Source organism: Sceloporus undulatus, chromosome 2, assembly GCF_019175285.1.
Source record: "Sceloporus undulatus isolate JIND9_A2432 ecotype Alabama chromosome 2, SceUnd_v1.1, whole genome shotgun sequence".
NCBI lineage: Eukaryota > Metazoa > Chordata > Lepidosauria > Squamata > Phrynosomatidae > Sceloporus > Sceloporus undulatus.
In genome coordinates this window covers 225576616-225603760 of record NC_056523.1, presented here as the reverse complement: position 1 = coordinate 225603760, position 27145 = coordinate 225576616, and the positions used below count along the sequence as shown (strand labels likewise).

Sequence of the window (27145 nt, the reverse complement as noted above, 5' to 3'; positions counted from 1 at the left end):
AGTCATTGCATTCCCCCCCCCCATGTCTTTTTTCCCTTCCCCCCTGCTTTATAAAGTAATGTACCCTGATGCAAACCTGTCCCAGGATTTTCTTGGCAAATTTTTTCAGAGGGAGTTTGTCATTGCCATCCTCTGAGGCTGAGAGAATGCAACTGGTCCAAGGTCACCCAGTGGGTTTACATGGCTGAGCCAAGCTTTGAACCCTAGTCTCCAGAATCATAGTCCAACACTCAAACCACTACCCCACAATAGCTCTCAAGTATATAAATACATATATTTTATTTAATTTTTAATTTTAACCCCATAAGTTAAAAACAGAGATAATAGATGTGGAGCAGTAGCATAAAATGACATTTTCATAGACAGGAGCAGCAACATGTGGTTTAGAAAAACTGTCTCACAGTGTATTCTTCAGAAATCCTAACAGTTCCTAATGAATATTGTTGTTATGTGCTTTCAAGTCATTTCCAATTTATGGTGACCCTAAGGCAAACCTATCATGAGGTTTTCTTGGCAAGATTTGTTCAGAGGGGGATTGCCTTTGCTGAGAGAGGCTGAGAGAGTGTGACTTGCCCAAAGCCACCCAGCCAGTTTCCATGGCTGGTTGGGAATTTGAACCCTGCTATCCAAAGTCACAGTCCAGCACTCAAACCACTAAACCACACCATTACTAATGGGATCACTAGGATTGACGTCACCTAATGTGGGAACTCATAGTATCATGAGTTCCCTGCATTGACCTCCTTCTCCCATACCACACCATATACATTTTTTAGTAATGTTGTTATACTAATGTTACTTATAAATAGTAATTAACTGAATTTAACGGCAATTGTTGTTGTCATGTGCCTTCAAGTCATTTCTGTCTTATGATGACCCTAAATCTGGCTTTTTCTTGGCAAGACTAGTTCAGAAGAGGTTTACTATTACCTTCCCCTGAGGCTGGGAGAGTGTCACTTGCCCAAGATCATCCAGTGGGTTTCTATGTCTGAGTTATGGCAACCCTAAGGTAAACCTATCATGGGCTTTTCTTGGCAAGATTGGTTCAGAGGAGGTTTACCATTGCACTTCCCCTGCGTCTGAGAGTATCTGATTTGCCTAAATGGGTAATGGCTATAGTTGTGATATAAAAAAAAAGCAAAATTAAAATTATAATTTTAAATTACAATCTCTTAGAATCATAGAATCATAGAGTTGGAAGAGACCACAAGGGCCATCCTGTCCAACCCCCTGCCATGCAGGAAATCCAAATCAAAGCATCCCCGACAGATGGCCATCGAGCCTTTGCTTGAAGACCTCCAAGGAAGGAGACTCCACTATACTCCGAGGAAGTGTGTTCCACTGTCAAACAGCCCTTACTCTTATACACAGCCTGAATGTATTTGTACATAGTTTCATGTGGATAAAATGAAAATCTGATAAGATGTAATGTTTTTAAAATAAAATTTTATAAGAATATTTTTTTAAAAAAGAAATCATTTTTATTTATTTATTTTTAAATTAAAAATTAAAATTAATTTTAAAAACCCTGGTTCCTCTTTTTTCTCCTCCCACTGAGCCTCATCCCACTCACCCCATATGTTCAGAATTTTAAAGGAACGCATGTGAATACCACAGTCAGGGACGTAGCCGAGGGGGGGGTCTTGGGGTCCGGACCCCCCCCCCTTCCATTAGAAAAATGAATGGTGTGTGCTGCTGTGCCGCCGCACTCAAGCCCCATTATAATGGTGACACTTAGTCTGGATCTGGACTCCCCCCCCTTTCCCAAAATCCTAGCTACGTCCCTGCCACAGTCCATTTCTGCCCAAAAACAGATGTTTGTGGACAAGGGGTGTCACCCCTCATTCTGGTGTGGTTCGCACCCCCCATACCCCTAGTGACACCCCTGCTATTACTAGAACTTTAAAAATCCTTGTTAAGCCTTGTTGAAGTCTCTTACAAGTCCCTTCAGATGGTTTTCTGGTATGAGGAGGGTGCCATGTTTGCTTCCTGGGTGACAGAAGGTCTCAGTCACTGTCCTGACTGACTGGTTAATGGGATGTTTCATTATCACAACATATTCAGAAGAACATTGCAAAACAGTACAAAGTTTACGGGAAAGTTAAGGTTTAATCTTTTGCAGTGATTGATTAAATTTCTAACAGTCTCTGTTTCCCCTCTATCATAGCACAAACCAAAGAGCAACTGTTTTCACCAAGGGCTTACACTGTATTTGTCGTAAAATCCACAGTGAAGGAAAGTATAGTAACTGGTGCTACTTGTTCTTCATCCCTCCAAGTAAGTTCATTTTTATTGAGGGGAGAGGGGGACATAGATAAAGTGTGTAAATAAAAAAATATATTATTGTTTAACTACCATCTGTGGTTTGGGTCATACAGTGAAACATACGACCTCTTAGCACTTGGCTGGCAGCTAAATGATTGAACGCAGGGATGTAGCCAGGATTTTAGGAAGGGGGGGTCCAGACTAAGTGCCACCATTATAATGGGGCTTGGGCGCGGCGGCGCAGCAGCACGCACCATTCATTTTTCTAATGGAAGGGGGGGCCCGGCCCCAAGAAACCCCCCCCCTTGGCTATGTCCCTGTTGAACGGTCTCCATTGCATTCAGATTATGTAAAATGTGGTGAAATTCTGACTGTAATTATTCTTTTACAGGGACATCAAAACTGATTTTAAGGTGAAGGGGCTCAGGAATGACGGACAGATCAATGCTAATTTTGCCTACATGCTTTTTTATTGTTATAGTTTATTTACAAAACAGTATAGTCCTAAGGAGAAAACACTGTATTTGGGGTTTTATTCTGTGCAAAATTTGCACATGATTTTTTGTGCTGAAAACAGCATTTCCTCTACAAAAATGGCTGTTCGCTGAACAGAAAGCACTGTTTTCTGTTTAACATAACTTACACGCCAATTTTTATGCAGAATACATCTGAACTCCTAAGCTTCTTGACAGACTTTCTTCTCATTGGGATTTCTTGATATGCAAGAAACACATTTTTCAGTTTTTTAAAATATTCTTTCCAACTCTAGAAGGCAATGACAAATTGCTAAATGAAATATTACAAAACTGATTAAAACATATAATTAACATATTAAGGAAAAAGGAAAAAACATTTAAGACTCTTGCTCTCCAATTGCTCTCCCTTTAATGAAACCATATTGATCTTCCTTTGTTAATGCTGATAAAAAAATTCTCAATCTCTTTCCCAAAATCTTTACAAAAATTTTATAATCTTGATAACCAACATTATAGGGTGATAGCTTCTGGATTTGCCTCATCCTTATTGGATTTTAATACTGAGATTATTTCTGCTGCTTCCTTCTGATTTCTTGGCTGCAGTCTCCATTCTGATCAATGTTTGTTCAGAGATATGGCAGCTCTTTAACTATGTTGATTTCTTCAATGTTTTTTGTTTCTCCTTTTTTATGGATGGAGATGTATATTGATTTTTTCCAGTCTGTTGGTCACTGTTCCATTTTCCATACTTGTTGACATATATTAACACTGGAGCTGATTCTTTCTGTGTGGACTGTTTGGCCTATTTCTCTGAAATTAGTTATACCCCTCTATTACTACCTTCCTCCCATGAGACTCATCCCACCAGGTTTCAGTGATGCCTATCATATTGTATTTGCCTTGTTGTGCTAAGAGTTCAAGTTCATCCTGTTTATTTTCCATGCTCTGTGACATCTATAGAATCATCTAAGACCATGGGCCATTCCCCCTATCTGCCTTTTAAAGGTTCTTTTCCCTCCACAGTTGGGTTCTTGTGCTATTTGCCTTGTTCTTGTTATATTATTTGGGTTATTATCTCCAGCTTGGATGCATTGGGACTGTGAACTACTTCATGCAGTTTTCAGACTCTAGTGCAAGACAAAAGTGTATCATGTAAATTCATGGATGCCATTCTATGATAGACCCAGATACCTTCTCACATTTTCAGTTCTGGAAGCTGAAGGGGAAGAGTGGCCTGACAGTCCTTTTTATGACCAAACAACGAACCCATACAGACAGGCCAAAATAAAGCTGCTTCGGGTCACTTTGGAGGCATGCTGCTTCAATGATGCATGATACTAAGAGTTTGGAAGCCATGCCAAAGCCACGATCCAGTCCTAAGGACTGGAGAGCAGCTTTGGCACAGCTTCCAGACTGTTGGGATGCATGCATCATTTAAATAGCATACCTCCAAAGTGACCCGAAGCAGCTTTATTTTGGCAATCTGTATGGGGCCAAAGAGTGGTAGCCTGTTAAACCCTTTTCAAGACTTAGCCCTAAGCAGCACAACCAGTTATCTCAACTGAGAGCCAAGTTTACTGCCCAGTTTTTCTCTGTCCCAGATCTTACAACAGATCCTCAACATGTTGTAGCTGCAGATGATAGCAGACTATCTGCAGAGCAATCATGATGTTTGTCTTTCCCACAGGGAGAAAGTTGATAGTGAAGGAGTTGCAGATGTTGGAAATTGGGATTATTCAACCCTCATACAGTTTGTGGGTATCACAAGTCATCATTGTGCCCAAGGAGGGGGGGAATGAGAGAATTGTTTTTGTGTATACTACCAAAAATTAAACTCAGTGACATGATCTGAACATTATCCTATGTCCCAGGTGGGTGAAGTCTTTCAGAAACTGGGGCAAGCCAGTTATCTATGCAGACTGGACTACAGGCAGGCCACCTTGGCAGAAAAGTCTACACATCGAATGGTGTTCATCCCCCATATGGGCCTGTTTGAATTCACTGTGCTTCCTTTTGGTCTACACAAGTACCAGTATCTTTTCAGAGGTTGGTGGACTCTCTGCTGAGAGGCTACAGAGACTTTGCTGTAGCCAGTTAAGATGGCATTGCAGTCTTCTAAAACTCCTGGGAAGCCACCTGAAACAACACCTTCCAATGCATCAGGGATGCTGGACTGATAGTCAAGGCCAAGAAGTGTTAATTTGATCAAATGACTTACCTTGGCCATGATGTTGGCCAAAAAACTATCACTTCTTTGCAAACAAAAGTGGAAGCTGGCCTACTCCCTGGTCCAGGAAACAGGTTTAGTCTTTCTTTGGCTTTGCTAAGTACCTCAGAAGGTTTGTGCACAACTATAACAAAATAGCAGCACCTCTAACAAATCTGGCAAGTTTCAAGAAGACTGGGGGACTGTACAGGCCACCCCTTTTATAGCTAGATCGGGGCTGTGGCAACCGCACGCCAAATAATAATTTGTTTTTTTATATATATATACCGCTATTCCAAAGATCATAGCGGTGAACAGCAAGTAAGCTAATTAGCAAGTAAGCTAATTTGCCCCCAACAGTCAGGCCCTGATCTCACCTATCCGTGATGCAAAAAGGAGCCGCAAAAAGTGGTTCCTTTCTGTGCCATGGAAAGGGCACTGTAGCTGCTGCTGCAGCGGCTTTTCGGTGCTCCTTTGGCACTGCATCATGTAGACGCAGCGCCAATAGAGCACCATGATGCTGGGCACTGTGTAGTGCATCACGCTGGCCTGGGGGCAGAGTTGGGGCATGCATTGTGTATTCCTACATGGCAAGGACTGGGTGGCCCTTGTGATCTCTTCCAAATCTATGATTCTATACTCTGACGGAGCCTTTCCATCTAAGACTATGACATTGAGATTCAACATGTGACTGTAAGTTCCAATACTGTAACTGAGACCCTCTCCTGCAGAGGACAGGTGGAAGGTAAATGGGGAATATTTCCTCCATGTCTGCTAATTAACAGTAACTAACCTGTAGTATTGTGTGTTTGCATGTATGTTTTAACTCCTATGCTATTCTGTAAAGAAGCTAAGCAGTCACACTGAGGAACAATGTCATTGCTGGTTGCTATCTGCTAACCAGGATTCCTAAAGCCCATCAAAATTGATTGAGAGGAAGGGGCAGAATAGTCAGGGCTGGAAAGGTTATTGAAAAAGCTTCTGAAATGCCACCTGGAATGGCTTTCTTGGGCAATTATAAAAAAGTCAGCAAATGAATATGAAATGGTTACTTTTAAAAAGCAAGGAATAAGGATTCACTTTTAAGTAAGTAAGGGTTTACTTTTAAGTAAATTCAAATTGTAACAGCAATTACCTACTTTGGAGTGGGTTAGCTCTGTAACTATAATAAATTACTTTCAAAAGTAACTTTTCACTGCACTCTTGGAGAGGCCAGATAAACATAAGCCTAAAGGGAAGGAGACAGTGAATTGCAGTTTGAAAATCATGGAAGAACATATTAGAGTTAGGGTTTTGGTGGAGATGTGATTTATTTTTATTTTTTAAGAGTTTTGGTCCCGGCAACTTTGATATTTTCAGAATTAAGTTTCATTTACATTTCTGAAACAACCCAAATGAATGTCTTTAGCATGAAGGATTGTGTTTCCATTGGACACCTATGAAAATCCACCATTGGTTGTGAAAGTAGTTTTGTATCCTTGGGCTTCAAGACTTTTGTTAGCTGTCTGTATTTGTTATATTCACCCCCAATCTCTCTCCTTCTACTTCTTCTCAGGATCCTGTTTGCTTGGAAATGACTCTGGTGTGTTTGTCAGACTTTGAATCTTATGCTAAAAAGCATCTTCCCAAGGCAGTCTGGGATTTTATTGCTGGTGGTGCTGATGAATGTTGGACCCGGGATAACAACCTCACGGCATATAAGAAGTAGGTTAGATTAGTTTTTTCTTTTCTTTTTTATTTATATTTATAGAAAATTACACACTTACAATTACATGAAATCTAACCTCTACCCCCTTCCCTTCCTTCTTCTTCCTCTTCTCTGTTCCTTCAAATGAACATTTCTATCTTACCTACTCTTACTGCTTCTCATACCATTCCCTATTTCCTTTTCCTTACATCTTTCTCCTACCTTTCATTCTTCATCCCCCTCCTCTCTTCCTTCCTATTATTTACTACTCTGTCCATCTCCCTCACAACATCTTCACCCACTATCCAATCTTCTCTTCTCCTTACTCTAACCATCTCTTTACTCCATTCTACCTTCCCTACCTACCTAACCCTCCTAAATTACCAATCTCTCTATCCTGATGTTTCAACTATATTAAACTATCTCATGACTTCCTTCTTCCCCAGATTTAAGTATTTCAACAAATATCCCTTTTGGGCATCCTTTTTTACTTTTTGTTGTCTATAAGGAAAATCCCAAAAGTCAAAAGCATTGCCATTTTGCCCACTCTCTGCATGGATTAATGTCACGTTCATTCTCAATTAGCCCAATGTGTCTGAAAACAATCCCACTTTTGCAAGATATTCCTGGGATTTAAACTCTATTTATCCATAGGGTTTGGGCACTTTGGCTCCCGTGTGATCAACTTGAGAGAGAGAGAGATTTTCCCATAAACTGAGATTCATAAGTAATCTGCTCGCCGGAATAGACTGATAAGTTTCCTCAGTGCTTCTTTGGGCTTGCAACAGAAATAACTCCCAGTAGCCCTGCTGTTTTAATAGCAGACAACTTATATCTGAGAGACAGCATGCCATAGTCATTTTAGTGTTGGACTATGACTCTGGAGACCCAGGTTCAGTTTCTTGGTCAGCTGTGAAACTCACTGAGTGATCTTGTGCAAGTTACATGCTCTCAAACTCAGGGGTAGTCTATGGCAAACCTCCTTTGAACAAATCTTGCCAAGAAAACCCTATGCCTTAGGGTCACCATAAGTTGGAAACGACTTGAAGGCACACACCACCAACAACAAAAACCACAAATCTTATATCTCTTCAAACAGAATCTGTTTCCGGCCACGCTTGCTGCGAGATGTTTCTGCCCTGGACACAAAGACCACCATTCTTGGCAGTGAGATCAGCTTCCCAGTAGGAATTGCTCCCACTGGCTTCCATAAGATGACTTGCCCTGATGGAGAGCAGAGCACAGCAAGAGGTATGCCAGAAGCTCTTTGCCAGGAAAAAAGCATTTCAATTTTTAATACAATCTTCAGGCAGGTTTGATCTAGGTTTCATGTCATATTCATGAGGATATGGGGTGGGGTAATAAAATGAATACTGAACTGGTGAAGGATTGGTAAGTCAGATGCCACCAGATATCACATCTGGCTGTATGCAGAGATTCCTTCCAGTCTTTTCTACTGAAAGAACACATCCGGGGCTTGAACTTGCAAACTCTTGCTGCATGAACAACCCCAAGGCCACCTACTTAGTCCTGGAGTGTTCTCAGAGGGTGACTTTATCAGTACTCTGCCTCTTTCCCATGTCATTTCCCAGAGGTCCAAACATAATCTTGTTTTAGATCATGAATGAAGAGTCCTTCTCTGGGCTGCTACTGTAGCTCCTTTGTGGAATATGGGGTCCTCATTTTGCCTTCTCCCTCTACTCCATTTGTCTGTCCTAAGATTTAGAAACAATAGAAACAATAACAAAAAGGAGCTGACAGTTTAAAAGCTTGTAACTTTTATTCATGAACCCAAAAGCATAAAATGCACATCTTCATTTATGCTTTGTTATTAATTTCCACTTAAAGTCAGTGCTGTGTAATGTTGCACATACTATGCTCATTTACAAATTAAGCTCCATACACACATAGGACTCATTCCCACTATGAAGAATTGGCAAGCGAATTATGTGATTCTTGTCCCCATTTGAAACAGGTTCTGATCCTGGTGTGATCAACTGCAATCGCAACAATGCGAGGCAAATAGAAAAAACCCACATTATTCAAAGAGCAGTTCCCTGCCGGTCTTTTTTTGAAAAGAAAAAAATAAGATTCTGCAGCAGGTTCAACAAGTGGGAACAACATATCAAAATCGCATCATTTGGAGTGGGAGGGATGAATGGCAGAGGGGTGGGAGATATCACACATCCCCAGTGTTGCCTTTTTGCTTTTTAAAAAATCAAATCAAATAAAAACTGATAAATTGATAGAGCGAGGTCACAACTGCTAAATTGCTAAATTGCGAAATCGATCCATCAATTTCATGACCGAAGGGGAAAAAAAACCCCAAAAGTTTGCCTTGCCTTCCTCTTCTCCTCCTCCTCCTCTTCCTTTTCAAACATGCAGAATGCAGCTCCAGCACCTCTATCGAGTGGCCCAATGTCCTGGGCGAGGGGCTCAGTAGCAGCCCAGAGTCAGAGAGCTCTGCCCATTCTGGCTTGTTGTGCTTCAGCCAGAGTCATCGGGGACCACCAGAGGCCAAACACCGCTGCCACTATGTGAGGGAGGAATCTGTGTTTGATAGAGACAGCTGTGAAGGGGGAAAGATGTGTGTGTGTGTGTGTGTGTGTGTGTGATATGCCCCCCCCCCCGCATGGGTTTATGTCATTTGATTGACGTATATTTCGAAGAGGGGCACCAAGTGGGAACGACAAACGTTCCACAAAATGAACCAATTCCATTGGGGTAAGAAAAACAATTGCTTGGATAGTGGGAACAAGGGACCTTTTGGATTCGACTTCTAAACCGCAGCAAGGAATCAATTTAGCATGATTTAAACTGCAAGCGGGAATGAGCCCATAGTTTGCCTTGATCTCTCAGGCTGAAAATTTAGGTGAGGGGGGAATGCATCCAAACAGAAATTCTGCAGATGCAGCCTCCCCAGTCACTTTCTTCTGCTGCATATGGGCTGGATAAATAAATTGTAATGCCTTCCTCCACATCAATAAGTGCAATCAGTTTCAGGCATGTTTTTTAGGAGGAAATGCTGTGGAACAAAGCCATTTGAATCTATCCCAGTTAGAGCTCACCCAAAGGAATGGGTCATGAACATTTTTAATTCACCTGCAAAGCAGCTTCAGTGACAGTCTTTGCTGCTGGAAGTGGATGAGAGCAGTGTTTGCTATATGCATTGGATTTTCTTTCACATAGGAAATGAAAGACCACAGGGTGAAGAAGGTTTTAGCCTTCCGTCTCCTGCCAAATCCGAACAGAATTCAACCCTACTTGTTCAGAGTATGCGTAGGACACAGCTCTTATTGGCACAGTGAGAGCTTTCCATGCAAACTCAGCTGCAGAATAAAGGACGAAGGGATAGACTGGAGTGTTGAAGTGGGATGCTTAAGTCTCTCTTCCTTTTGTGTTGCACAAGAAGAAGGGTCCTATATTTGTAATCAATTGAAAACCAACCAACATCACAAATGCAGGTGCAACTGGGCAGAGAAAGACCAAGGTGAAGAACATGGAGTCTCATTTACAGGGGGGCATAATGTGCAAGGAGCCAGCATGGCATGGTGGTTTGAGTGCTGGACTACTCTGGAGACCAGGGTTTGATTCCCAGCACAGCTATGAAACCCACTGGGATGGCCTTGGGCAAAAGTCACACTACCTTAGCCTTAGGGGAAGGCAATGGCAAACCCCCTCTGAACAAACCTTGGATGATATTACACGATGGTTTTTGCAACTCCAATCCGAAGCCATTCCAGGCCCAACCATGCAAATTGACGCTATAATGTGATAGATTATCACACATGATTGCTTTCTATGGGAGTCATTCCGAAGCCAATCCTAAATCAATCCAAAGTAACTCCTGATGTAGGTGAATTCAGTGAACTAGCAAATTCAAAAATCTTTTTCCAAGATCAATTCGAATCCAATTAGAATTGGTCTTGGTGTGGAATGCAACTTTGCTTCGGTTCTGGTACAACCTCCAAGGTGCCACATTTCCTATGATGCCGCGCTGCAATTTTGCTCCATTTGCACATACTCCCTCCGCTTCCATTGCTGCCGAGAAGGAAATGCAGTTGTTTCTGATGCTGTTGGGGAAAGGGCAGACAGCTACTGGGGAATGAATGTATTCACGTTTTAACGTGGACAGAGCAGAGGGTGGGCAGTGGGTGGAGCAAGCAGATCAGCAAGTGCTTTGGCTCCTCTGCTCCAGTTCCCCTTTCTCTTTGCTCCAGTTGAGGCATGGAAGGTCTCTTCTGCAAAGAAACAAGAGGGATTAGCTATAAGGCAGGAATGTGTCTGCAAACAAAGCTCATACCTTTTCCTCCCATTCACTTATTGTCTCTAAAGCGGCTGAAGCAATGAATACCTGCTACATTGCCAGCACTTATTCCACCTGCTCCGTAGAAGAGATTGCTGCCGCCGCTCCCACTGGTGTCCAGTGGTTCCAGCTCTACATTCACAAGAGAAGGGACCTCTCTGAGCAGCTTGTGAGGCGGATAGAGTCATCGGGTTTCCAGGCCCTGGTGCTCACTGCTGATCTGCCATACGCTGGCAAGAGACGGGATGACCTCCGAAACACTTTGCAATTCCTTTCTTCTTTTACACTGAAGAACTTCGAAGGTGCCTTTGAGGTTAGTAAGCTTCTATCAATGTCCTGTTCAAATATTTATGATAACAGAGGCCAAGGAACGCAAGGTTCAAAACATGAATTGAGTTGGCAAACTGTACGAGAGGCAACCTGATTTAAGAGATGCATGCTTGTTTTTCAGTTTTATCCTCGTGTTCCCATCATTCAGCTTAACCAATTCACTTCAATTTCCATGGTGCAAGCAGACTCCAGAAGCTGAGTAATGACCATAACTGGTCTTGACCATTCAGATGTCACACCAAAACATGATTTGCAAAATCACTTGATACCAGTGGGTTGACAATTTATTTATTTAGCGCAGCGATCCCCAAAGTAGGTGGTAGTGCCCTCTGGGGGTGTTGGAAAGCTCCGGGGGGGGGGGAGTGCTGAGGGGATAAAGATCAGCAAGGGGATACTGAAGGGGGAAAAGGGGGTGGCAGGGTGTTGTGAGGATGGGGGTGGCAAGTAGGGTTGCCATTGCTACTGAAAAACCATGAAAGTCCAGGACTGATTTTTTCTAAAATAATTAATAATAATAATAATAATAATAATAATAATAATAATAATAATAATTTATTTATAGCCCACCCAATCACGAAGAATCCGGGCGGGTTACAACAATAAAATTGTCTCAGATTCCTGAAGGCAGGAGTGAAACCTCAGGGGAAAAACTCATCCAGTTCCCACCCTTGAGGCTCTGGGTGGTACTGTGCATGCATGCCAGACCCAGACCCTGAGGCAGGAAGGAAAAGGAGGCAAGGGCAGCGAGGAGGCTTTCTTGTGTCCTGATAAGTGTGTGGTGATGATGCATGCATGGTGTAACTTTTTGCTTGCTTGGGACTGGAGCTGCACTTCCCTTCAGCTCCCCCCCCCCCAGAGAGAAGTGTTTGTGCGTGTGTGTTTGAAAAAGTGGAGGAACCTGTCTTAAGGTCCAGAGTATCTCTTTCCTCTTAGTTGCACGGTAATGAACTGGAGCTTCCTTTTCATCCATTACCCTCCTCAACAGAAATGTGTGTGTGTGTTTGGAAAAAAAAGGCGGGGGGACATGTATGCTCTGTAAAACAAATAGTGAAGTCCAGGAAATAAAGGCCCAGTACAAATGGGTGGGAAGAGGCACGCTGGCACCAATTCTAGAGTTCAGAAGTGCGCACCAACCGCACACTAGTCCATACGAACGCCACCATGATGATGATGACAATACACAGCATCCAGATGTCACTGGCAGGAAGTAGTGTCATGGCAGCGCCCCTTCCTGTTTGTGATGCCTCAAAAAAGAAGCCGCTGTAGGCAGCTTCTTTTTGGCTACGCATTGGTGCTGTAGCGTGTGGCTGCTACAGCACCGACTCGGGACAAAGACGGATGGCGTGGAGCCGCCCAACTGTTGAGCCCCAAAATAAACAAATAAGTCCCCATTAGCAAAATGATGTCACTGCATCTGAAAAATCCTTTAAATGCTGCTTAAAACACATCAAATACAGTCCCATTAAAAACAGCAACAACAACAAACATTTGACTTTTGTTAGAGATAAAGACCTCAAAACGTTAAGTCTCAGCCTTTTGTTCCCTCTTGTTTAGGATTCTCCTGTTGTGTCTAAAATGCAGTATCCTGAAATCTAGAAAGCATATTTAAGAGTAGCTGTGTTGGCCACACTGCAAACAATAACATCCAAAATCCACAAAACAGTGATACCTTTCTTCTGTTTGATTTTTAACATCTTTGCCCAATGAAGAAGCCAGTTGAGCTTCAAAAGCTTGTTTCATCTATTTTTATTAAATACATTTTATTAATTTAAAAAAACCCACAACATGCAGTTACTTACATATCAAACCCAGACATACAACAATAACAAATATGACAATAACACCCCTAAAACATTAACCCTCATACGCACATTTAAAACACCGAAACACAATACTCTGACAAAATTACACCAACTCCATACCTTAAAAGCTTCTTAATTAATTCAATAATGCCACACTTCTTATAACTTCATGTAATTTTTCCTTCAAGAACAACCAAATTTTTCCTTTGGAACCTGGTCTCGCTAGCACCAATTTTTGTTGTGTGCTTTCAAGTTGTTTGGACTCATGGTGATCCTTAGGAGAAGGTATCATGGAGTTCCTTCTTCTTCAGAGGGGGTTTGCCATTGCCTTCCCTGTCTGGGAGAGTGTGACTTGCCCAGGGCCACTCAGTGGGGTTGCATGGCAAGCAGGATTGCATTTACTTCATTTGTAAAATTACCCCAAAGCAGCCACTTCCCCTTGCATAGGTTACTTTCTCTCTTCTCCCCCCCCCCCCCACATAGAACTAAGCTCCCAACTCCCCTTAATAATGTCCTTTGCAGGGCCCTTATAGTTACAAAGTGTTAGCCCACCCTTGGATGACACAGCATGAAAAATATCCAAAAACATGAGCATTTGCATTGTGCTAGAAACTCAGTGAGGGCTATGCAGTCCAAAACAGTAAGATGCTTTAATTACAAAATGTTACTGCATTGTTATAAGTGTCCACTAGAGAGCAGACAGAGACAAGAAAAACAAATGAATCTTCAGCCAAATATGTCAATTGGTTTGTTCACATTTCAACAGGGATGTAGCTAGGATTTTGGGAAGGGGGGGTCCAGACTAAGTGCCACCATTATAATGGGGCTTGAGTGCGGCAGCACAGCAGCACACACCATTTATTTTTCTAATGGAAGGGGGGGGGGTCTGGACCCCAAGAACTGCCCCCCCTTGGCTACGTCCCTGATTTCGAGGTAAACTTGCCAAATTCAGTTTCCAGACCTAAACGTTAACCAAAATATTGCTTGCCACTGAAATCCATACATATCTGAGCTTTGTGACCCAGTTCTACAGAAGAATAATCACCAATGAAGATGGATTTTTGGGGGAAGGGGGGGATGCACTAAAAAGGGTTTATTAAATGGAAATACGTATATTTGATAAATGCTCACAAAAACAATACATTAAAAATGTGTGTTGAAATGTATTTTAAAATGCACACAAACACACATGCAAATTTTCATTTGTGCATTGTCACAGCTTCCGTGATGAGATGATCTTCCTTCTTCACTGTCCACCTTTCACAACCATAGAAAGGAACTGGAAATATTGAGGCATTGAAGATTCTGAAATATTTAACATAGTCTTCTGGTTTCCTGACTACAGTTTTCATTTAGGTTAAAGACTAGGAAGACGTATAGAAAATATTTAACTGTTACTATGGCTTAATCGCCCATTTTAAAGTTACGTATCTGTGGGAATTATTTTTATTTTCTTAATGTTCAGCAGTTAACCCTGCATTCTAACTTAATTCCTTAACATTCTTCAAAAATCATTTTAAGTGATGTCTTTACTGTTTTCTGCAAGTAATATTGGTGCTTTCCAGACTGCCCAAAAGGGCGGTCTGTAAAGTGCCCTCATTTGCTGCGCGGAGGAGCCTCAGCGGCCAAACCGCGTGACTCCTCCGTCCAGCAAAAAGAAGCTGCAAAAAGCAGCTTCTTTTTGCGGTGCAGTAATGATGCCACAAGGCACCAATGGCACACTTGCGGCGTCATTACTGCACCACGACGTGCGGACACTAAGCATCCGCTACGTCACGATGGTGGCGCCCATGTAGAATGGGCGCTGCCATTTTGTACATGCTCGGCACGTACTAGGGTTGGGGGCGTCCGGAAAGGACGCCCTTTTCTAACCCTAGTACGTGCCATGCACATAGTTTTGGCCCGTGCGGAACGGGCCATTGTTTCTTCAGAGTGGGTTTGCCATTGCCATCCTCTGAAGCTGAAAGACTGTGAGTTACCCAAGGTCACCCAGTGGGTTTTCATGACTGAGTGGGAATTTGAACCCTGCTCTCCAGAGTCATAGTCTAAGACTCAAATCACTATACCATGCTACCAGTGCTAATTTGGTATCCTCTATAAATCTAAATAAGAACATCTAGAAATCTCATTTAGAACATAAGTAAGTAGTGTGATGTGGCAGCTAGAAAATTCAATGCAATTCCAGGCTGCATCAATACAGGTGTAGTGTCTAGATTGAAGGTTAGTCAGTTCTATTTTAGTCATACCAGTTCTATTTTAGTCGTGTTCCTGGCACCACAATTCAGGTTGGATAGTGACAAGCTGGAGCATGTCCAGAGGAGAGTGACTAAAATGGTGAAAGGTCTAGAAACCATGTCCTATGGGGAATGGCTTAGGGAGGTGGATATGTTTAGCCTGGGGAAGAGAAGGTTAAGGGGTGACATAATAGCCCTGTATATGTATTTGAAGGGGTGTCATTCTGAGGATGGAGCAAGCTTATCTTCTGCTACTCCAGAGACTAAGAGATGGATTCAGGCTACAGGAAAAAAGATTCCACCTCAACATTAGGAGGGACTTCCTAATAGTAAGAGCTGTTTGGCAGTGAAAAACACTCCCTCACAAAGGTGGAAAATCTGGTGCCAAACGTTGACGTGTTGCCTCACACGCTGCGCAACATCAAAAGCGTTTTAACAGATGGACTGTCATTTGGAGGTTTATAAATGGAGGCTGGATGAACATCTGTTGGGGGGGTGCTTTGATAGTGTGTTGCTGCATGGCAGGGGTTTGGACCGGATGGCTGTTGGCATCTCTTCCAACTCTATGATTTTATGATTCTACTTATAGTAAGACAGTAAAATGTTGAAAAGTTGTACTAATAACAACCCGAGGAGCAATGATGTGTCCTTCTGTACCCAAGGATAATGATTATTCAGAGTATGGGCTGCCACGTGACTCCATGGACTCATCTATCAGTTGGAAGGACATTGCTTGGTTAAAGAGCCTGACACACCTGCCTCTCATCATCAAGGGAATTCTAACAAAGGAAGATGCAGAACTGGCTGTGAGACATGGAGTCCAAGGGATTATTGTATCCAATCATGGAGGAAGACAGCTGGATGGGGTTCCTGCAACTGTAAGTGGTGGGACATTGTCCTTAACACTAACATCTGAATTAATATTCATGTCTACAGTGGTGTCTTATTTCTGTGTGTGTGTCCACATATGTGTAAAAAATGGAAGAACTGAAAAAACAGAGTTGACTCATAGATTATTATTTGTTGACCACTTAGAAAGAATGCTGTGATTACAAAAAGTGAGCATTGGTTTTTCATAAGCAAGTCATGCGAGTCTAGTTTTCCAATTCTCTCTCTCTCTCTCTCTCTCTCTCTTTGTCAGAGTTACAAGCTTGGTACATGATGGGAATGCTGTAGGTGTAGCGTACTGAGCTGTTTGGAAGTGGACCACACTCCCTTGGAGCGTGGTGGAATCTCCTCCTTTGGAGGTTTTTAAACAGAGACTGGATGATCATCTGTCAGGGGTTCTTTGATTGTGAGTTCCTGCATGGGAGGGGGTTGGACTGGACAGCCCTTGAGGTCTCTTCCAACTCAGTATATCTTGATTTCAATACTTTTGATGAGGTTCCCTATGATATCTTCATACAAGACGGATGTGTAGCTGGCTTACAGATCAAACCCTTAGAATTCTGCACAATCACAAGGGACAGAAATTACTAATTGGGTACCACAGGATTCTGTCCTATGGTTTATTCGTATATAAAGTTGTTTATTCAACAACTTTATATACGAAGAAAAATGTAATAAGGGCACAAACTTAATTATCAGATGACGCCAAACTAGCCATAGTTAATACCTCAGAAGACAGAATTAGGAATCAATGACCTTAACAAAATGAATTTCAACAGAAATGTTAGCTACTATATTTGTGCAGGAAAAATCAGGTGGGCTATCAAAATGGTAAAAGAACTAGAAATCAAATCCTATTTGATCAGGTGAGTGAGCTGTGCGTGTTTAGCCTGGGGAATAAAAGATGGGGAAGAGTTGTTGTTGTTGTTGTTGTTGTTGCTGCTGCATGCCTTCAAGTTGTTTCTGACCTATGGTAACACTAAGGTGAACCGATAATGGGTTTTCTTGGCAAGATTTGTTCAGAGGGGTTTTCACCTTTCAGCCTTCTCTGAGACTGAGAGAGTGCAATTGGGTTTCCATGACCAGCAGGCCATGGAACTTAGGTCTCCAGACTTGTAGTCCAACCACTCAAACCATTGCATCAAGCTGGCTCTCAGGTATTATGATTGTCATTTTTAATTAGCTGAAGAAGATAGAGCCCAGTTTCTTTTCTTCTACTCCGTAGGATAGGACCTGAAAAATTATAAGAAAAGACATTCTACCTAAACATTAGGAAAAACATCTTTACTGTAAGAACTGTTCAACAGTGGAATAGACTACTGGGATTGGGAGTAGACTCTCCTACTTTGGAGGTCTTTAAACAGAGCTTAGATGGACATCTTTCAGGAGAGCATTCCTGCATGACATGGGGATAGACCAGGTGTTGGGGTCCCTTCAACCTCTATGATTCAGTGAAGTGCATTCCCACATTTAGGAGAAGTTGGGACACAACATCACAAAATATCTTTGTTCTCATCCACATTTATGCCACTGTTTCCATTTGTGAGTTATTGCATTCTGTTTTTTGCAGATTGATGCTCTGGTTGAAGTTACAGCAGCTGTGCAAGGAAAAGTTGAAGTTTACCTGGATGGTGGAATAAGAACGGGAAGCGATGTATTGAAAGCATTGGCACTTGGGGCAAAATGTGTCTTCATTGGAAGGCCTGCCCTTTGGGGTCTGGCCTATAAGGTGAATATAGTGTCTGTACTATAAGTTAAAGTCCAAAGTTGCAAATGAACAGCAGTTTCCTTAAATAAATGTTAAAAATTAGCTTTCTCAATTTTGGTTACACTCAAGCTTAGTTGGTGACATGTGCTCAAGTAACCTAGGGTTATGAAAATCTATGTCCTTTTTCAGATGTGGCAGAAAGAAATATTCAATATCTCTTTGTGCAGCACCTCCTTCTCCGATAGAAGGTAGCTTTTGAGTTCAGGTACTCACTCATTTCCTGGCTATAGAGAGATGGGGAAGCACTTAGGCAATGTCTGACTTTGGTTCTGAAGCTGGCCCAAAACAGACGGGCCAAAAGCACCACCTTTGGGCCGATTCGGTGGCATGGCAAACAGATGATGCACACCCCTGGGTTGTGTTGATGTTGCACTGCAGCCATCTAAGGCAGCCACAAAAGGAGTGCAAAAAAGCAATCCTTGCCGGAAGTCTATTGCAGACCATGTGAGCCAGGGAGTGTTGCAGACCGTTGCCAAACAGGGAGTGACTGGGGCTGGAGTGGCCAGAGGCTGCTTCAAGGTGCCAATCTGCGTGATGCCATGAACTGACATCACTCTCCCAAGATGTAGAGGGAAGGATGTTGAACTTCACAGGGAGAGCATCACACTCCACCTACATGGTGCAGGTCTCTCATTTAGTTATGTGTTGCATGTATGTTTAATTAATGCTCAAGTTGTATAGTTCTGACGTTGCTAGCTTGATTAACCCAGTAACCATTACTCCATGAACATGCACAGTCTGTGTAATGGTACTGATAAAGTAGGCTATGATGTCTACAGGGCTGTGCAGTTTTATGCGAACCATACAGCCCTCTTTTGTCAGTCCCAGAGGTTGTTTGTATATTATTCCAGGTCCAAGCAAGGTATCTCTGTCTCAACCCAAAGACTTTTAAAGTGGAATTCTTCCACAATACACATGACCTATTGCTTGGCTGGAAAAGAACCCCCGTCACTGTCAGGAATTACTCAACAGGAGCAATGGCAGCTTAAATGGCATTGCTCAAAGGAGCAGGGTGGCCCCCAGGGTCTCAGCCTTCAATTTTCATACAACATTAGGCAGAGAGGGCATATTTGGGAGAGCTGTTCTGTTTTCATATTTGACATGATACTCCCTCCTCCTGTCGTGAGTAGCTTCATAGTCTCCCATTTGTGTGAGTCACAGGGACCATAAAGAAGAAGAACAGGTAACTTTTGTTCTTGGAGTGGTCTTCTGTGAACTCAGACAACCCTACCTTCTCCCCCTCTGTGGTGTTTACTGTCCTTGGGCAGCTGCTGTGATGGCCTTAAAATTAAGAAACTGAGCATGAATCACGTCAGACATGCACTAAATCACATTAGATGTGCATGGCTCCCACCAAAACACTCTCTTTCACAGCTCTAGAAGGTTCTATAACATGCACTGCCCAGGTGACCCATTTGTGTGAGTTCATAGATGGCCACTCAAAGAGCCTCCATTATTTCAGGTAAGCAATCTGTTGTTTCATTCTGTTTTTATAGAAAGACAAAGGCAAGATGGAGACAGAACATGTATCTATTATGCTGTGTCTTTTCGTTCCAAAATCACACACCGACAGTTTCAATCCCAAACAGCTGTGTGTTTGTAGATAGCAGAATGAAAATTGGAGAGAAAGAGGGAATGCAAAGAGTTGGAAATATGGAAAGAACATGTCAACAAAATGACTAAAGGAGTGTGGAGGAATTAATTTCAACTCACACCAAACAAGAATATCCAAAACCAGAAAATGACTTTTAAAATAACATAAAACTTACAGTAGAACTGAAGAGTCTCACAATCTTTTACTAAAGCTTTGGAGACTTACTAATTTTGTTCATATCTGGAAATGTACATGCCTTTAAAAATTGTCTTAAGCTATTTTAACTAGTTTTAAATTTCCTTGTTTTAGTATTAAGTGGTTTAATATGTGTTTGATCTGTTTAAATTGATTTTCTTGTATTCTGCCCTGAGATCCTTGATTACAGGGTGATATGTAACTTTATGTTTATCATCCAGAAAGACTCCATGCAGGCTAAGGGAGGGATGGAGGACATGAGCTTGGTATGGTTGTCCAAGTGCCTCCTTCTGAGCAAACAAATCACCTTCCTCCTATTGCATCCCCTCCTCCATTCCAATTTGCATCATTGGACCCGCAGTCATGTCAGATCTGAGCTGCAAAAAGCTCCAAAAACCTCCGTGTGATAAACACCCTTGTTTTCCTCTCCATTCTCTTGTTTCTAAAATCCATGAGACAGCAAACTATCTAGAATTACACGCTAGCAAGCACAGAGCCATGTGAGCCATTGCCTCCAATTCAAGCCCTTGTTTTCCTCAGCTCTCACCAACATCTTACTGTATCTGCCAGAGTGAATCTAATAATTTAAAAAGCACCTAATTTGCTTCAGTATAGGAATGGCTACAGAATTAACCAGGCAGTCTATGGAGTTCACCTATGTTGGGAGGGGATGTAACAAATTAATTATTTCAGGAATTCCTTGATATTATTTCCCCCCACAAGTTCTGGGGAAGTATTTTTAACAAAAAATTGAGAAAGGAGCATGATAAGCTTAGTAAAGCAGGAAAGGTGTAAAATATGAGAACTGCAGTACCAAGAAAAATTGGACTTAGACAGATTAGCCTTTGGAAGGTTGCTTTTCTGCAGGACCTCTATGACAGCTATATGCCATAACCTGGAATCCATTATCTTCCCAACATGTGCATTGCTGGCTTGAATAAGCTCAGATGGATGTAGGGTAGTAGAATAACTATTATACATCCTTGAGCCTCCTCTACATTTTTTATTTGGCTGTTAAAGGTGTAATTTGGGCATATGTGGATTCTTCCACTTAGGTTTCACCAGTCACTTCCTCTCTTTTTCCATACCTTTATGTCAACCTATATACCAGGCAACAGACTTTTTCTGCCTCAACATTTTGAATATTACCCAAAAGTGAAAGTTACTCCACAGTCACCCCGTATCAGGTTATTTGGATTTTCATAGTGCTTTGAAAATTGGCAAAGCCTGTTTGATCAGAGGCAACATTGCGATCACAGAATATGTATGTCACAGGAAACAAGCCTTCTGTCAAGTCTCTCAAAAACCACTGTCTCATCTATGATGACTTTCTAATTGGCAAACCCTTGCTCTTTATTTGAACAGGGAGAAAAAGGACTTCAACAAGTTTTGAAGATTTTAAAAGATGAATTTCGTTTGTCAATGGCTCTGGCTGGTAAGCACCCCTCCCCTTTACTTCTGGGTTATAGTTCTTACCATAAGATCTTTAGGTTATGTCTAAAATGGTTGTCCCATACCAGAGCTGTCAAAGAAAAGGAGGATTGCAAAGTGATAGGAACAAGCTGCTAAGACATTTATAAAATTATCATTAATATCAGCCACCAATTTCCACACTACAGACCAGAGCTTGGAAACTAATTCCTTCTGTTATGCATTATAGTTTAATTTTCAGGGCCCAGATTCACTAAGTGTAACCTAGGAGATTATTGCACCTAAAAAAGCTGCTGGATAAGCGCAGCTGGGGTCTGGACTGCATACGGGTTATACTCACCTGGCTGCAGCTGCATGTGATAACACACGGTTTTGGCTTTTCAATCCTGCATCTATCCCAGCAGGATTTCTGGGTGCGATAATCTCCCTTGAGTTATGCATTTGTGGCTGGTTTGAATTAACAATCCTTATATATTGATTAGTTTAAAGGATACGTAGGGAGCATGGAACTCCCCCAATCCTCACTTAATGGGCAACAGCTGCTGAAATGGAGGGGTCTGTTTCCCTATGAAACAAGAAGCACCTGAGTGATCTTCCTATCCCTCTCATCTCAGAAAGAGGAATTGGGAGAAGGGCCCTGTTTCTGTTTGTTGCTCTGGAGGTTGCTCATGGGAGGAGGTAGGAACATCTGTCAGCTCTTTCCCAGTTGACAAAGGAACAGACCCACATCGATAGCAGCAGCTGCTCCCTGATATGTGTGGATTGGGGAGACTGAGCTGGGAGACACTGGAGTTTATCGCACGGCCCCTAAAACGGGAACAGTGCGTTCTAAACGTGAACATGCGCAGGTGCGCACGAAACAGGATGGGGCCAAGAACTCCATTTTATCGCACACTAGAACGCCGCCTTTGCCGCCGGTGTTCCAGTTGTGTCTCCACTCCATTCAGTCCCAGAGGGTGCCATTTCTGGGAACTGTTTCTAAGCGTCCCCAGAAATGGCGCTCTCTGGAATGGAACGGGGACCCAACTGGAATGCCCGGCGGCAAAGGCGACGTTCCAGTGTGCAATAAAATGGGGTTCTTGGCCCCATCCCTTTCCGTGTGCCTGCGTGCATTCACGTTTAGAATGCACTAGGCCCATTTTAGGGGCTGTGCGATAAACTCCCATGTGTGTGTGTGTGCGTGCTGTGTGTCTTTTCAAGTCATCTCCAATTTATGGTGACCCTAAGGTGAATCTGTTAGGGTATTGGTAAATTTCAACAACAGATCATTCATAGCAAAGCTTGAGAAACAGGGGACCAGCCAATCCTTTCCCATACACATGTTATCAGCCTAGTAAAAGATGAGACAGAAGACGTTATCACACATATTATTATTATTATTATTATTATTATTATTATTGAAACGGGAAGGGGACTCTCAGGGCAGCACACAACCGGGGAAAAACGGATTTTATCACACAGCAAATTGTCCTCAAAATGGCCCCATTCCGTTCCACAGCGCCAAGGTGCCCCCATTCAGTGCTGGGGGCGCCATTTTGCTCAGTCGGAAAACTTCCAACCCGAATTTAACGCTCCCTTTTATACAGTTTCTCATGTTGTGGTGACCCGAACCATAAAATTGCGGTGTCTCAGTTCCTAAGACCATCAGAAATATGTTTTTTTCTATGGTCTTAGGCGATCTCTGTGAAAGGGTCATTTGACTCCCAAAGGGGTCACGACCCAGAGGTTGAGAACCGCTGATCTAAAGTAACATAAAATAGTTTTACTCATAGATCTTGTATATAGCTCATCCCCAAGCACAGCTTTATGGTAAAGATAAAATAAAGAAAATCCTACATGTTACTTGTAAAAAGACATTTAGAAGAAAAAAAGGTTTTGTTAGTTGGTCAAAATAAACATTCTAACAATGTGGAGACGAAATGGAATCTTGAAGACAAAATGGAGACTGGATTAACAAAGTGGAATCTGTATAACTAAGCAAGGTGTGCATGCATGAAGTGAGAGGGCATCTTCTAAAAACAAGAAGTTACCACAAACTTGTGAAGTCCTAGTGTCAAAGGTGCTACAAGACCTCTCTACAAACAGGTTCTGTTGAGTATAGCAACTATCGCATGCTGAGACTGTTTAGAACCTAGAGAGTCTCAACATGCGATAGTTGCTATACCCAACAGAGCCTGTGTGTAGAGGTCTTGTAGCACCTTTGAGACTAATTGGGGGGGAAAGTTGGCAGTATGGGCTTTTGTAGACTTAAGTCTACTTCCTCAGATGCATTTGAACTAAGGTAAACATATTATGAGTATGTTTGGGGGGGGGGGGGAGGTTGTACAAGATTGATTCAGAGTAGGTTTGCCATTGTGGAAATATAGCCAAGTAGCCAAGCATAACAGTGGTTATGTGTTTGTAACTGCTTTAGTGAAATCAGACTGAGAGAAATCATGAGTCTATGAGAAGAAATCCATGAATATTCACTGTTTGAGCATCCCATTGGAAAATCATGGAGAAATGTTGGCTTACTCTATTAAAAATTAGTACTGGGTTTTTCCTCAGATCATCCATTCATAATGAAGAACTTAATCCCTATATCCCACCACTGAATGGTTGTTCTTTCTTTTTGACTTCATTTTATTAAGGCTGCAGAAATGTTTCAGAAATTGACCAGCGTCTTGTTCAATACTCGAGGTTGTAAGGAAGACTCCTGCTATGCTCATCCAACAGAAAACAACTGGAACTATCAGGCCCTTCAGTGAATGAAAGGGAGGGGTGTCACCCAGCAGGTCAGAAAACACCCCATCAACCCAACTCCAGACCTTTTATATTGGTGGGAGAAGGAAGCCCATTTGATTGTGTGTGGTCACTCCCATTGATTGTTCAGTATCTCTATTTGCAGCAAGCCTAAGAAATTATGCATAAGATACAGTGTGATTAATTATATCATCAGCCTTTCTGGTCCAAATGTACGATCAAAAACCTGGATTTTGTCATTCCCACAGCCCTAGGAAATTGAAACAACTTGGTTCATGCCAGTGCACAAAAGAAACTCTTAGTGGGTCTTTTGTATGAACCCTAGCAAGACTGACCACTCAGTTACTTCTTGGCCAGCCAGTTGTGGATGGAATGTCAAAATGAAAATGCATATGCAAAGTAGAATAATAATAATAATAATGAATAATGTAAACTCCAAGTTGTTGTGCACTGTTAAAGCATCTTAAGGGTTTTCTTTATGTGTATTCCGAATAAATGAAAATGTTAATCTATTGCCCCTCCCACAATTATTTTGCTGCCATTTTCATCCTGGATCTTATAGTGAGAATTGAAGGAAGAAGGTAAATGTTCCCACTTTATTAACTTAGGATGTATTTGACAAACATTGTCAAACATAGTCAGACACATATTCTAGACTTTAGGAGAGCTGATTTTAGGAAACGTAGAGAAATAATGGGGGTGATCCCCTGGTCAGGAATACTAAAACAGAAGGGAGTTCAAGACGGATGGGAATTTCTCAAAAATGAGATACTGAAGTTCCACTGTGATGCAGCAGCTAAAAAGGCCAATGCAATTTTAGGCTGCATCAATAGAAGTATAGTGTCTAGATCAAGGGAAGTAATAGTACCACTCTATTCTGCTCTGGTCAGGCCCCACCTGGAATACTGTGTCCAGTTCTGGGCACCACAATTCAAAGAGGATGTTGAGAAACTGGAGTGTGTCCAAAGGAGGGCGACTAAAATGATGAAGGGTATGGAAACCATGCTCTATGAGGAACGATTTAGGGAGCTGGGGATCTTTAGCCTGGAGAAGAGAAGGTTAAGAGGAGATATGATAGCCCTTTTTAAAAATTTGAAGGGATGTCATGTTGAGGAGGGAGCAAGCTTGTTTTCTGCTGCTCCAGTCACTAGGACCCAGAGCAATGGATGCAAGCTGCAGGAAAAGAGATTCCACCTCAAAATTAGGAGGAACTTCCTGAGAGTAAGGGCTGTTCGACAGTGGAACACACTCCCTCGGAGTGTAGTGGACTCTCCTTCCTTAGAGGTCTTTAAACAGAGGCTGGATGGCCATCTCTTGGGGATGCTTTGATTGAGAATTCCTGCATGGCAGAATGGAGTTGGACTGGAGGGCCCTTGTGGTCTCTTCCAACTCTGTGATTCTGTGTTTCTATGTTTCTATGTTTCTCAAATGACATCAAATGAAAGTTCCAGAAATGAGTAACTTAGGCGCTATTCAGACTGGCGCTTTGTGCCAACCTGGATTCTTTCTAGGGTTGCGCGAGGGTGGTGCCACTACACACCCCACAACCCTAGCACATTGCAGTGGCATCAAAATGGCAGTGCCCTGTCTACATGGGCTCCGCCATTATGATGTGATGGACGCATAGCATCTACACGTCCCATCATGCTTGCGATGTCACGAGTGTGCCATTTGCGTACTCGGGCATCGCAAGTGTGATGAAGAAAGAACCTGCTTTTTGCAGGTTCTTTTTTTGCTGCAATTTGGTCAAAAAACAACAACTTTAGGAACCTGTTTAATTCTTATTTAAGCCAAACATTTCCTCTAAGATAACCATGTCTGGCCTGAGCAGATGCCTCCCAGAATCCTTTATGGGCATCCATAGCAGCCTTGTTGCCAGATTAATTGCTGCTCAGATAAGATGTTAAAATAACACTGTGTCAATGTGTATGATAGATTTCAAGGATGTTCACTCACAGTCAGCAGCATTAGCAACAGCATGTCACAATAACAAAAACTTTCTTCTAGTGTCTCCATTGGGCTTCCATGGGTCATGGGAGAGCATGCAATGTCCTCTGCAAAATGCACAAGTATCTGGTGACTCAGTTTTATTTTATCTGTTTTCATTTTGCTACATGAATTCCAAGGCCAGGAGTCTGAAAAGCCCACAGAAATTATTATTGTACTCTTCTTCTATTCTTCTTCTATGCACAACTCTTCTGCAAGCAAATGGCACAGCAACAGGAAAGCAAAAGGTTTGGGAATATATCAATTGCTCCTCTCCTCTCAAAATCTATACACCTGTTTCAAGAGATAAAGAAATAGGAGAGGAAATGCCCACCTGTTCAGAATGAGGGTGAAAAGTGCCAGAATTTGGGTTTCTTTCCACATTGCCAGTGTGTCACAGGTGGCTGAGGAAGGGAAAGCTGCTAGCCCAAATATGAAATACTCAGATACAGAATCCCTAAAATTGCCATCCTAACCGCTGTTGTTCATCACCACAAACCAGCCTCAATGAATACACTGTAAATGAAATACACTTTATTGTAATTCATTTCATTTATTTATTAAAGCTGTACTGCAGGGAAAGTAATATCTTTTACTCAGGAGTCAATATCAACAGAAATTAATAATTTAGTGGATAATTAAAGCCCGAAGTATCAATATAATCAATGCTGGAAATTAATAGTTCAGTCCTATACACACTTACTTGTAATTAACTTTAACTTTAACCTTTTCGGTGGAGCTTAAAACAAGAAAGAGTAGCACTAAATAGCAGCCTGAAATGCAGTATTAATATAAACACCAATAATTATTTCTGCATTTGCAGTAATGCTTTTTACACTTCCTTTATAGTCTTCAGCATTTTTTTGGAAATGAGAAAGGGGTTGTCTTGAAGGAATTTTTGTTGCTGCTCTCCAAGGAAAGTCTATGTTCATACTGTACTATGTTTGTACGACGCAGTGCCGAAGGAGCGCCTTTAAGCTGTGGCACCATGGCTATCACGCCCTTTCCAGGGTGCAAAAAGGGTATGCTTTTTGCTGCTCCTTTTTGCACCCTGGAAAGACCAGATGCGGTTGCTGCGGCTCCGATCTGGGAAAGCCAGAGGCAGCTGCAGGCTGCCCCTTCAGGGGCTGTCTGCAAAAAACCCTAACTCAAAAAATTGTGTGCTGTGTTCTGGGTGGATCAGTTTAAAGCAGTGGTTTCCAATCTTTTCTATGCCTCACATCGCAAGGAAATAT

General features: G+C 42.1%; 1 protein-coding gene across 3 annotated transcripts; it reads left to right on the top strand.

Moving 5' to 3' along the window:
* Window positions 1–2137: 2137 nt before the first annotated feature.
* HAO2 (hydroxyacid oxidase 2) lies at window positions 2138–24438 on the top strand. 3 transcript variants are annotated; one of them, XM_042454435.1, is made up of 9 exons: window positions 2167–2277; window positions 4613–4787; window positions 6503–6651; window positions 7734–7885; window positions 10970–11253; window positions 15969–16184; window positions 17765–17923; window positions 21117–21186; window positions 23813–24438. In XM_042454435.1, exons 3-9 carry the CDS (start codon window positions 6521–6523, stop codon window positions 23866–23868), a joined length of 1068 nt encoding a protein of 355 aa, XP_042310369.1. In that variant the 5' UTR covers window positions 2167–2277; window positions 4613–4787; window positions 6503–6520; the 3' UTR covers window positions 23869–24438. The 3 variants fall into 3 exon arrangements, with proteins under 3 accessions (XP_042310371.1, XP_042310369.1, XP_042310370.1); XM_042454437.1 differs by lacking the exon at window positions 4613–4787 and having other exon boundaries at window positions 2138–2277; XM_042454436.1 differs by lacking the exons at window positions 2167–2277; window positions 4613–4787 and having other exon boundaries at window positions 6525–6655.
* The last annotated feature ends 2707 nt before the right edge of the window (window positions 24439–27145 follow it).

Excerpts from the sequence above, each read along its gene's own strand:
- HAO2 (XM_042454437.1), top strand. The coding sequence starts at position 6,521 with ATGACTCTGGTGTGTTTGTCAGACTTTGAATCTTATGCTAAAAAGCAT. Across the intron at positions 7,886-10,969 it reads AGAGCAGAGCACAGCAAGAG|CGGCTGAAGCAATGAATACC; the intron begins GTATGCCAGAAG and ends TTGTCTCTAAAG. Across the intron at positions 17,924-21,116 it reads TTTGGGGTCTGGCCTATAAG|GGAGAAAAAGGACTTCAACA; the intron begins GTGAATATAGTG and ends TTATTTGAACAG.